This window comes from Chelmon rostratus, chromosome 10 (genome assembly GCF_017976325.1).
Source record: "Chelmon rostratus isolate fCheRos1 chromosome 10, fCheRos1.pri, whole genome shotgun sequence".
NCBI classification, from domain to species: Eukaryota; Metazoa; Chordata; class Actinopteri; order Chaetodontiformes; family Chaetodontidae; genus Chelmon; species Chelmon rostratus.
The window spans coordinates 25,452,625-25,464,894 of NC_055667.1; the positions used below are offsets into that span (position 1 = coordinate 25,452,625).

At 46.6% G+C, this 12,270-nt stretch overlaps 2 protein-coding genes across 2 annotated transcripts; one reads left to right on the plus strand and one right to left on the minus strand.

Moving 5' to 3' along the window:
* Positions 1-1,118: 1,118 nt before the first annotated feature.
* On the plus strand, positions 1,119-7,445 carry LOC121612413 (zinc finger and BTB domain-containing protein 39). The gene is made up of 4 exons (XM_041945290.1): positions 1,119-1,229; positions 2,586-3,863; positions 3,950-4,309; positions 5,159-7,445. Exons 2-4 carry the CDS (start codon positions 2,622-2,624, stop codon positions 6,104-6,106), a joined length of 2,550 nt encoding a protein of 849 aa, XP_041801224.1. The 5' UTR covers positions 1,119-1,229; positions 2,586-2,621; the 3' UTR covers positions 6,107-7,445.
* A 215-nt stretch (positions 7,446-7,660) lies between these two features.
* On the minus strand, positions 7,661-10,135 carry gpr182 (G protein-coupled receptor 182). Its single transcript, XM_041945301.1, has 2 exons — positions 10,011-10,135; positions 7,661-9,302 (listed from the first exon to the last, which is right to left on the minus strand). Exon 2 carries the CDS (start codon positions 9,297-9,299, stop codon positions 8,208-8,210), a length of 1,092 nt encoding a protein of 363 aa, XP_041801235.1. The 5' UTR covers positions 9,300-9,302; positions 10,011-10,135; the 3' UTR covers positions 7,661-8,207.
* Positions 10,136-12,270: the final 2,135 nt, after the last annotated feature.

Sequence of the window (12,270 nt, forward strand, 5' to 3'; positions counted from 1 at the left end):
TTCACGGGAAGGCCGTGCTGGTCGAGCCACCATTTTGGTCCAGACTGAAATACCTCGTGACGGTTTCCTTCCTGTTCCAAAAAGTTGATTTGTCAAATAATTATTGGTTTATCATCAAGTCAGCTGCCCATCAGCTGTGCTAAGTGCTACTTAGCATGCTAAGACATTTAACTGAGATGGTCAACATGGTAAAGGTTATAATAAATACATAATTTAATCTGTATGTTTAAACAACTTTCATGTAATGTATTGATTGTACTGGAATGAATTGTTTGATTAACTATAGCTCTGAAATATTGGATTCTTGCTCATAAATTCAGATATGTGAATATAAAATTTGGTTAAAATAATTAATTAATTAGATAAAACTGAGAGCAAGAGTTCCTGTAATGGTCTTTAAAGTCATACAATAGTTTGTCAGAAAGTGATGTGAATTGAGGTGATCAGCAATAAACAGTTTGATTCTAAAATTAGCGTAATTAGGAAAGTTAAAGGAAACTTTATTAATTATATTTCCTGTCTGATTTTTTGTTATCACACTACATAAAGTTGTGAGAGTGTGTTTCAGACATCATAGAAAAATCCCTACATCTGTTTTTAAAAAACATGTTAAGTTTTGTTAGGTTAATCTGCAAAAGCTAACAGACAGTTTAAAACATAGTATTTAAGTCTAAATTTAAGTTTAAATAAATAAAAAGAAGAACTTGATCATCATTGAAGTGGGTTTCATTCTCCATCTTATTTTACAGTAGTGTTCTATCCGTTTTATGATATGATTTCTTTATTGTAAAGCACTTTTTTCAATTTTTGTATGAAAGTTGCTTTACAAATAAAATTTATTGTTATTATTATTATCATTATCCTATTATCTCTAGGATCATTTTAACTCTTGTTTCTGTTGAGGATGGATGGCACTATTTTGTTTTTATTATTCTTAATTTATGTGTGTTACTGACAGGATGGGAAAATGCTTCTGTTCAGAAACAATAAAATTCTGTTTTAAAAAATCCTTGCTGTTTCACAGGCTGTCGGCTGAGCCTCTTCGTTGCAGTGACTCTTCGAGCCTGGAGGGGGCGCCTGCAGCGAACTTTTGTTGACATACGTCACTAAAATGCGACGGACGATCAAACGGCTTTTAATTACAGCGTTTATAATCTGCGGACGACCACCGGAGTCCCTTTGAAAACATTATAGAAGAATGTTCGTCACCGTCAGACGGATTACAATGGGTGAGTGTTGAAAATGAAGCGAACGACACGAATACTTGAACAAGAAGGTGGTTTTAATAACGAATAAATCTATAAAATCTGTCTGATTTCGCTGTTAGTGGCCAGAGTTGCCGTAACGTGTGTGGACTGTCTGGGAAAGCTGGCTAAGCTTCGTTAGCTTCCTGTCGGAGTGATGCGCTAAACATTTAAACTCACAGTAGAAAACAGGCAGCAACAACAGCAGAAACCTGATGTGAGTCTGCGGATCTCTGGAAAAGTGGATTTGTCGCGGTCTGTGCTGGTGGGATGGAGGTGACATTGCTCAGAGCTTCATTTATTTCATCACTGTCTGGAATTATAGTAAATGTACAGGTTCAGTTCTTTCAACTGATGTTTTTCCCAAAGTGTTTTGCATTAAACTTCTAAATACACTTAAATGACAAAGTGCCAACTGTCTGTATTTTCTGAACATTTCAACCTCACTGTCAATTAATCAGTTGTTAATTATTCCAAGTAATCGACCAGTGATTAAGGGCAGAAGCCAAAGTGACAAACGTCTGACACGTTAGTGTTGTTGCTATGCTAATAAGGTGATTCAAGGTAGAATTTGGTGATCTTGTCATTTTATTCCTGTTAGTCTTTGCTGATGGATTAGGCAGGTGAGTGTGTAACAACAAGGCAGTTCATCAAAGATAAAAAGGCATGAATGCAAGGTATAAATGAAACACAAAGCAATACATGTAGATCTGATTTAAAGAGTCAAATACAATAGAAGATTAACTGAACGCTCCTGCACGTTTAGTTTACACTCTGGTGACGGCGAGCAGACCTGACCCCGACGATCTGAGAGGGCTGGACGCTTGATAGCAGAGCAGCAGATCACAAATACATTTCGGCCCTAAACATCAGTCCTTTGACCGACAGGAAGCCGGTGCAGAGAGCTGGTCTGTAAAGATGGCGACTGAAGCTGAGCGCTGACTTCAGGTCATTCTTCTCTGGCTCCAGAAAAAAGAATCAGTTTTGTCTTTGTTTAACTGGAGGACATTTTGACTCATCCAGGCATTGATTTGTTTACTGCACCCACTCAGTGACTGTATGGGTCCGCAGGCTCTTTGTTATGTGCTTGTAATTTTATTTGATGTCATTGTAAACTGAATGTCGAGGTTTTGGATTGTTGGATTGTTGAAAACTTAACATGATAATTTTTGATCTGATATTTTATAGACAATAAAAAAACAGATGAATCAGTAATGAAAAGTGTTGTTGGTTGTTACCCTGGTGACAGTTAACAATACATTCAAGTCAAATGAAGGAACTAGATACTGTGACAGTATGTGGCTCACCTGTTTGCTCTGGCTGTCTCGTCTGTTCCTGCAGTTGGACTGTAGCGCACCAGGAGCTGCAGCAGCAGGGATGAGGATCCGGCTGCAGGGTCCCGGCCATGCTGCCAGCCTTCTCACTGAGCTCAACCGCTGCCGACAATCGCGTCGATACTGCGACGTGATCCTACAAGTCGGCAACCGCACGTTCGCAGCGCACCGTGCAGTGCTGGCCTGCGCCGGGACGTACTTCCGCAACCTGTTCGCTCGGGCTCCGGCCCCGTCCACCGCCGCCTTCTCTCTGGAGTTCATCTCCCCGGCCAACTTTGAGAAGGTGTTGACGTTCGTCTACACGGGGGAGATCTTCACCGATCTCATAGATGTCGGGGTACTCTATGAGCTGGCTGAGAGGCTGGGCGTTAGTGAGCTGGTGAGGGCCTGTCACGCTACCTTCCCTGACCTGCAGGCTTCTGTGTCCGCAAACTGTAAAGCCGGCAGCTCTGGAGACCTCACCCTGGACTCCAGCATGGTCGCCGCTGCTGCTTCCTCAGTGGCTGCTGTCAGTGCAGCTTCTGCATCGTCTGCGTGCTCCTCCGCCGCCTCCTGCTCGTCTCTGTCTTCGTCTGCTGCCCCGACCCCTGCTGCCGCTCCCTCGCCTCTCTTTCAAGCCAGGACAGCCAGGACCGGCGGCGAAGCTCACGCCGGGGCTCTGTCTCTGGACCTGAAGGCAGAGGACATCCAGTCTCACATCGGCTACGGGCAGATGGCGACAGATCATCAACCAGCAGGAGGACACAGTCTTTTAACCAGCAGCCATTCCAGTCAGTGTGATAGCGTGTTGCCTCCGGGGCCAGTGCTCCAGCTGAAGACCGAGCAGGGGCTGGATGAAGAGGAGGCAGAAGGCAGCTGTGAGGATGGTGGCAGAGACAGACGAAGCTCCCTGCCTCAGAGCAGCGACGCTGCACCGTCTGACTCCTGCTCCTTCCCGGACTCCTCGGCTCAGCTCGGAGCCGAGGCCTGCGACCCGACGTCGTCCTCGGGAGAGCCTCTAGGTAGCCTGCAGGTGGGGTCGGTGGAGGGCAACATGGTGGACGTCCAGAGGGACGGCAGGCTGATGTTTGGAGAGGTGGAGGAGGGAGAGAACGAGGAAGAGAGGGAGGCTCTGCAAGGGAATGGAGCAATAGAGGGAACAGAGGAGGAGCAGTGGAGGCAGCTGGCAGGAGAGATCATCGAGCTGAGCGACGATGAGAACTTCATGGAGGAGGGAGATGAAGATGACGATGAAGACGACCTTGTGTGTGTGGAGAATGGAGAAGGGGGGAACTCAAGCAGCCAGGTAATGTTTGTATATCCTGTAAATACGAGTATATTTTAGGTAGCTGTGAGTCCACACAGCAGGAATAATGTTCTTCACTCCTCCAGGTGACAGGTAACATGCTGTCATGTAAAGCCTGTGCAGCGCCTCTCCCAGCAGACCCGGCCGCCATCAGAAGACACGCCGAGACCCACCTGACGGAGCTCGGGCTCTGCAGAGTGTGCGGGGCCTCGTTCCCGGACCGCGCCGCCGGCGTCACCCACTCCCTCTCCCACGTCGGGGTGCAGCTCTTCACCTGCGAAATGTGCCACTCGCAGTTCTGCAGCCAGAACAAACTGCTGCGCCACCACCGCCAGACAGCCTCCAGTTACACGATACCACCGGGGGCGCTGACCAACAGCGGCCAGGGCCTGAGCGCCGAGCTGCAGTGTGCAGTGTGCACCAAAACCCTCAGCAAGGACTTCCAGGTTAGTGTGTGTGGGTGCAGGTATGCTAGTTTCTAGCTGCAAAGAAACTGCTGACTCTGTAGTAATACTATGATGCTATGATAATAATAATAAACTTTATTTATAAATCACTTATGGGACAATCAAAATACAACAATTCATCATACTGAAAATGAAATAAAATCAGTGTGATTAGAATAAAATACCCAATAAAAAAATAAGAGAGTAAAATAAAAAACATGTACAAATGTAATAAAAAAAAAAAAAAAATATATATATATATATATATATATATATATATATATATATATATATATATATTCTTCTGATGTCCTTTAGAACAAACAATGAATCACTACTAGTCTCAGTCTATGTTTTTTTCCTGTCTATGTATATTGAGTGCAGTGTTTAAACCGGAGTCAAACTCCTTGTATGTGCACATATACTTGGCCAATAAAGCCGATTCTGATTAATCAAAAAAGTCATGAGCAGATGAATCGATAATGAGAATAACTGTGACTGGCAGCCCTTGTGCAGTGTATGTATACGGTCGTTTAATTTGGCAGGAAGCTTCGATTTGATCCATTAACAGTCGTTTATTCTTGGAATCATATAAGAACCAGATGAAACTGAAACACTTTTCTCATTTGAACTCTAAGAGCGAATAAAATGGAAATCTGTGTGAAACGAAACACGCAGTGTGTTGAGGCGTCTGTTGTTTGTATAATTAACACCAGAAAACTGATTTCACAGAGCGACATCTGACAGTCGCAGAAAATCAGACTGTGGAGTTACTCTTTAACCAACTGTTACCCCCGCTGCTCTCATCAGATTCTCACATTTATTTTCTGTCTCTTCCCTCCCTCTCAGACTGTCAAAGACCACCTGCTGAGCCATGTGTGTCCCCAGAGCCTGAGCTGCGGTGTGTGTCACCTCCCCCAGCTCTCCCTGTGCTCCCTGCTGTGGCACGCCCTCGCCCACCTCGCCCTGCCCGTCTTCAGCTGCCCACACTGCGGCCGCTGCTTCGTGGAGCGCTCCCTGCTGGACAGACACATGACTGCGCACGCTGAGGAGGCGGCCGCTAAGGAGAGGGAGCTGAGGGCTCTCAGAGTCGGAGCAGATGGAGTCGGGGGAGGTGGTGTGGCAGGGGCGGAGGATTTGCATTGCTTCCTGTGCCCGCAGGACCACCTCAGCCTGCACACCAGCGAGTCCCTGGGGACCGGTGGAGGCGTTGGGAGTCAGGGCTGGCTGGGCAAACGTAAAGCTGACCAGTCTCTGGAGTGCCCTCCGTCTTCCTGCTCCTCCTCATCTTCGCGGGAGGTCGGCGGCCTCGTGAGAATGAGCAACATGGGATTGGGGCTGGGGATGAGCTTCAGCATACCAGATAGGTTTTTTCAAGGGTCCGTGCACAGCCTGTCCTCTGGGGTCCTGACCAACGGGAGTTCAGGCCAGGACGGGGGCGCCGGAGCGGCGGGCGTCCGCGGGAAATGGTACCGCTGTCGCTACTGCGGCAAACGTTTCGCCCACTCGGGGGAGTTCACCTATCACCTTCGCATCCACACCGGGGAGAAGCCCTACCAGTGCAAAGTCTGCCTGCGCTTCTTCAGAGGCCGCTCCACCATGATCTGCCACCTGAAGACGCACGCCGGCGCCCTCATGTACCGCTGCACCGTCTGCGGCCTTTACTTCTCCACGCTGAAGCTGGTGTCGTCACACATGGAGCTCCACAAGGACCACCTGCCCCCGGACTTCAACATCGAGCAGACCTTCATGTACAACGATCACTCTAAAGAGCCGCTGCCCGCCGTGGACACCTGATCGTCTGTCGGCCGGCGTCTCTCTCCCCGCCCCGTTCCCTCTCTGACACTTCCTCTGTGTCTGGTTGTCGTGGACCACATACTGCATATAATAGACTAGGGCTGCAACTAATGATTATTTTCATTATTGATTATTTTTCTATTGTTTTGACGAATTGATTATTTGTTTACGTCAAAAATTAAAAAAAATGCCTAAGTTGCCTGAGTCTAAGGTGACCTCTTCAGATTTTGTTCCACCAACAGTCCAAAACCTCAGTTAAAAATGATATTAAACAGAGAAAAGCAGCAAATCCTCACATTTGAGAAGCTGGAACAAGAGACTGTCGGCGTTGTTTGTTTGATCTGTGACTTAAACGACTAAATCGATGATCAGAATTATTGAAGATTTCTTTTCTGTCAATCAACTACTCAACTAATCGTGCCAGCTCTATAATAGACTTAGACTTTTAGAATGTAGTGGACATGTTACCTGTGAGATGCTGTTCGCTGAGTCGACCTGTGGAGGTTTGTCTCTGTGAGCTAAGATGAAAAGAAGCCACTTGGTGGCAGTGTGTATCCTGTTGTGTGTCAGTGACAGAAGGGACGTCCTCTGCTGGCGCTCTCCACTCTAAACAAGTCTGTATCTCCATAACTTCAATATCAGGATGGGCTTTTATGTCAGTGATTGATAATTACACTGTTATTAAAGTAGCACCTCATTGTAGCATAGAAATTATTTTCCTATATTTGCAGTCAATGTTTTGGCACACGTGGTTTTTTATGTGTCTTTTAAAGTTTCATTTTTCAGTCCACAAACATACGAGTGCATTTTATTGGCACATAAAGACGTGTTTCTGATGTTGAGGCGTCTTCATGAAGGATTTGCTGTTAAGTCACGTGTAAAAAAAAAAACAAACATGATATTTAAGTGCCCATCACATTTCAGTGTAATATTTGTGTCTTACCTCATATTTATGATGATAGTGCAACTATTTATTATTTTTATGCCTTTATACATTTCATTATCTGTTTCTAAAAGCTATCTATGAATGTTGGCCTTTTTTTAATATTGTTTTTGAAAAGAATAAATAATAAATGCCTCTAGGAAGACTGTTATTACCCCTGAATGACTTTTCTAATCTGTTTCCAATGACCTTTAAAAGCGTCCCGCACCACAAAACCCATCCCTCATCAGAATTTCAGTGATGAACTTGCAGAATTGTGTCGTATTGTGAACCTCCTGCTTCCAGGGGCTTGTGACCTTTGCCCTTTTAAAGCCCCGTCTCTTCCTGTTATTGTGCCATCTGTGGACTTACGCCCCCTTTTCCTTTTTCTGCCCTCTTATCGTCGAAACTGTTGAACGCGACACATTCCAGATGGAGGCAGAAATGTAAGTAACTGTAATGACGATCAACAGTAACTGCGAGGAGATAGCTGAAGTGCAAGAGCAGCAAAGTGTCTCAGTGAAATAAACACATGAAGCTTCCGAACATGCATCCCAAAGCCTTTTCATTGCTCTGCTCGGAGCACAAAATTCAGCTCCGCTTAAATGGAGACAAACGGTGTTTGATGGAGTTTTATTGCCACGTTACAGCACACGTAGACTACAGCAGCATCCAGAAACAGATAAATAAGCATTGAGTAAAGTGAACTGTTAGATTTGTGATGAAAGAAAGCATCTGTTCGGTTACATTTTCAGATTTGCGAGATGTTTCTGTGGTTATGAGGATTGCTCTTATCTGGCGCTGGACTGAGTTGTTTACACACATTCCTGGTTTGGCGCTGTGCCGTGAGATTTTAGAGGTTGCCATGAGTTCCTGTGGGAGCCGAGCAGCTTTGAGGAAAAAAAAAAAACATCAAACGTTTCCTGCCTTCCTCCGTTTCAAACTCTGATCAGATAAATGATTTAAAAAAAACAAACAACAGGAAGTGGATTATTAGAGGAAGGTGTTGGAGAGCCCATCTGCTCCGTAACAATCAGCACAATGAGTCTGTGAGATGGTACGTTGTACAATCTGTGCCTCTGGTGTTCTGAAGCACCGAGACTGGGTTCAGTTCTGTCCGGTCTTTCTTCTCGTCGTCTTGCTCCTGAAGCAAGCTCTTTTCTCGTCTCACTTTCTTTCTTATGAGCCCACATCAGACTGGCTGGTGCTGGCGTTGCTTAACTTGCGTTGCTTCCCCGGGTCTGCGCCGCCTCCGTTGGGAGCGTTCGGCAGGGTCCCTGCTCCTACCAGGTCCTCAGTCCGCTCTCTGGGTATGTAGTCCACCACAGCGTTGATCAGGTTGTTGCGGAAGCTCTTGCTGAGGAAGTTGTAGAGGATGGGGTTGGCGACGCAGTGGAAAAGAGACAAGCTCTGCACCACGCTGAATGAGAAGTAGAGGACTTCCACCATGTTGCAGCTGAAGATGAAGGGGTCAAGGTCATCTATGATCATCAGGAACAAGACCAGGTGGTAGGGCAGCCAGCACATGACGAACACCAGGGAGTACACGTGCACCAGCCACACGTCCCGCCGGCTCTGCACATCCGGGGCTGTTTTAACTGCACGAGCGATCAGCACGTTGCAGGTGACGATGATGGCAGCAGGGCCCAGGAACTGGAAGAGCAGGCAAAGGAATGCCACGGAGACGAACCATTCGGTGTAGTTGTACTCTGGCACCATGTAACAGCCTGGCTCCTCCCACTCTAGAAGATCCACGTGGACGTTCTCCATCAGAGCCAGGAACAAGGAGAGCGCCCACAGGCCTCCGCAGAGCACCCAGCGGCGCCGGCCCACCGCGGGGAAGAAGGCCGGAAACGAGGGTCTGGTCAGGGAGAGATAGCGCTCCAGGGTCATGAAGGCCAGGAAGAAGGAGCTGCTGTAGAAGTTGACCACATAGATGAGGTTGGTGACCTTGCAGAGGAAGCGTCCCCACAGCCAAACCTTGTCCATGGTCACCTCCATCATGAAGAAAGGCAGGATCACAATCACCATCAGGTCCGACAGGCTCACGTTGATGATGCAGAAGAGAACCCCGCTGGCCGAGTGGCATCGACGCCAGTTGACCCAGACGACCAGCGAGTTCTCCAGCAGGCCCACCATGAAGATGAAGAGGTAGATCAGGAAAAGGGCGATGCGCCGATAGTCCGTATCCAGCTCGATGGTGCACTCGTAGACAAACCACGGTGTGCCGTTAAAGTAGTCTAATGAGTGGTTGTGCCCGTGAGCGCTCATGGTCTGGAGTGAAAAGCAGAGGGAAATTGGTTCATATCTGGACAGAGTTCAGATTTACTTTGGGGTTAATCTGATTATGTTTTCAGACGTTACATAACAGAAACACAGGAGGAGGAGGAAGAGGAGGAGGGAGGCAGGCGTGCTGGGTTGAAATGTTACGATTTTGAGAGATGGATGTTTAAAACCACAACATCTCATTCGAAATCCATTTCTCAACCTTCAACATGCAGTTCATATTATAAAGGTCTCACTTTGAGGTGGGTTAGTGCATGCTTGGATTTATTCAGAGTTAACGTGAGACTAAAGTTAAACAGGACTCCACTGATTTAGCTTTACGCTGCTGTAACACTGTAGGACTCACAATTGACAGTTTAACATCATTTCTTTTATGGCACGTTTTCTTCGTCTTATTCAAACCATGCCTACATTACCCACAATGCAACGCAACAACTGACAGTTTGGTTGGACAATCAGGTGTCTTATACTAGCAGCGGCTAATGCAGCCTGAAGCCTCTGGCCTGCCTGATGACTGATTTTACAGGACATTTATGAGACGTCATGCAGCTTTAAATCATTTTTCACACACTCACTACTACTCCCTGTAAACAGACTTTAAAGTGTAAAAACGATGGAGTTCCCCGTTTGCATGCAAATTTTCAGTGGGAAGAGTTTGCAGCATTTCTAAAAACACTGAATCGGACTGCACCGCACCTTGCTGTGATGATGAGCGTCGTGGAGATGAAGAGGGCAGGTCCCTCCTGAGGCCTCGTTGTCTTCTGAAGAGCTTTCTGTGTGAAGCCTGCAGACTCCGGGCGACTCCTTCCAGCTCTGATGTTGAGGGCTATCTGAGCAATCAAGCAGCCGGGAGTTTTACCCTCCCATTTCTCATTAGCACACACACACACACACACACGCACGCACGCACGTCTAACAGGACATCCTCACTGCGTCGTGGGAAGTGGTGTAGAGCTCCTGACCACACAGCGAAAGGAAATGTGTGATAATTGTAGCTGGAAGACAGAAACGTGTTTCCAAGAATATCTGTTCAATCAGTCCCAATCAGAACGACACTTCACACAAAAACCCTTTTTCCATCCAGAACTGAACCCGCTTTGCTCTCTCACTCTGCCTCCGCTGCTCTTTGCTTGATCTTTGCTTTTCCACAGGCCTTTTTCAAACTTTTTCTTGTTTGCCTTTAGAAATTTAACAGAAAAACTGACTAAAGATCTGCAGCAACAGAGAAATGAAACCTCTGAAGAAACTAAAACTCAGCGTCCTTCAAATTAAACATCCAGCTTTCTCCCTAAAAGCTGGAATTTGTAGACAACATCAAAAGGCGTGGATCTTAAGGGGTTAATTTTCCAATCAGTTTTAGTTTGTGTCAACTCAGTGATGATGAGTTTCCCCGGTGAGTGTCCCGCATGATCCTCCAGCAGTGAAAACGGCACCATACGGCGGAGAACAATACCAGGAAGCTGTGGAGCTCGGTGAGCGTGGAGGAGGTGAGGAGCTTGGGCCACGTCCACGGAGGAAGGGGGCTCTTTAACCTGGACGTCCACACGCGTCCTCATTATCACCTCATTTCAACACATCATTTTAGACGGGAGCTGCAGTTTGGCTTCACTTCAGCCTGTGCAGGTGATGACAGAGCAGGTGTGGCTTCACTGAGTTTATTTACGGGTTCGTGTGCGCGACCCCTGCGTCTCCTCTGGTGACATGATGCTGCTGAGCAAGGCAGCCCAGATGCGTCCTCGCTTGAGGGACAGTTAAGGTCGTGACTGAGGTCGGCGTCATACGGAGACAACGCAGGAACGTTTGTGTTGGCTCTGATTCGCACTGATTAATGGGATCTGGCCCCTGGACGTGGTGTTCCTACCGCCTCTGCGGACCGTCAGCAGTTTGCAGCTTAATGACCCCTTCAACGGCGCCCTCCTTATGTCTTGCTGCTCATCCTGCCTGAATCCCATTGTCTCAGTCCACTCACTTTTCTGGTGCAACAAGTTGGGACCAGTCAGCAAATTCTGTCTCCTCTGATGAAACAGGAAGGAACCGGTCAGCGAAAACACATCTGAGTGAGGCAAACAGCAGTCCCTGACCCTCACCGTGCAGTTTAAGACTGGATTAAAACGTCTGTAATAACGAACACAGAGAGTTTACCTGATATTCTCACCTGCAAAGCAAATGACCTCTCTGCAGGTACAGCGAGGCTAACAGACTGCAGCTCTGCAGGGAGGCTGTGCCGTCAGCTACATGCTAACATTAGCATGCAAACACGGTCACAATTACACCACTGATGTGCTGATATGAGACAGGTGTAGTGATTACCATGTGCAGCGTTTTAGGTTCCTTACTTTATATACTTATCTGAGATATACTAACACAAATATACTTAAATATACTTGGCTTATAGTGATAAATATACAGAAAAGTCAAGTATCTTTGGTTGGCTTTGGGGTAAATAGTACATGGATGGAACTGAACCTGATCTTTTGTGTACGCATCAATGTGGCAAAAAAAAAAAAAACCTCACAATGCTGCAAACAAAAGCACCAAAGCTTGATGAGGAGCAGGTGGAGAAGCTCAGGCGAGGGGAGTGAATGAAATGCGAAGCAGCTGATTGGCTGGAGGAGACACCGGGCTCAGGGCAGGTGTGGAGAGAAACGCAGTCAGCAAAAAACATGCGAAAAGAACGTTAATTCAAAATGTTCTGTAGCTGGGATTTGTGGTTCCTCTGCCTCAGGATGGACATCAACAGGTTACAACAAGTACCTTGCTTGTATACTTCAAAGAGCAAAATAATATACAGATAGTAAACTGTAGGTATGATGTTATGTTCACTTAAAGTGTACTTGCAGTATAAAAAGTGTTAAACTAGTAGTTTGAGAGCATACTTTCAGAAACTAAAAAGTGGATCAGTTTGGTCTAAAGAAGTACTGGTGTAGTGCACTTACAAGATAACTTGAGTATATAT

Bases quoted from the DNA above. Each gene is read 5' to 3' on its own strand.
- LOC121612413 (XM_041945290.1), top strand. From the start codon at position 2,622: ATGAGGATCCGGCTGCAGGGTCCCGGCCATGCTGCCAGCCTTCTCACT. The intron at 3,864-3,949 runs GTAATGTTTGTA...TCACTCCTCCAG, and splicing joins GGGGGAACTCAAGCAGCCAG to GTGACAGGTAACATGCTGTC. The intron at 4,310-5,158 runs GTTAGTGTGTGT...CCTCCCTCTCAG, and splicing joins CCCTCAGCAAGGACTTCCAG to ACTGTCAAAGACCACCTGCT.
- gpr182 (XM_041945301.1), bottom strand. From the start codon at position 9,299: ATGAGCGCTCACGGGCACAACCACTCATTAGACTACTTTAACGGCACA.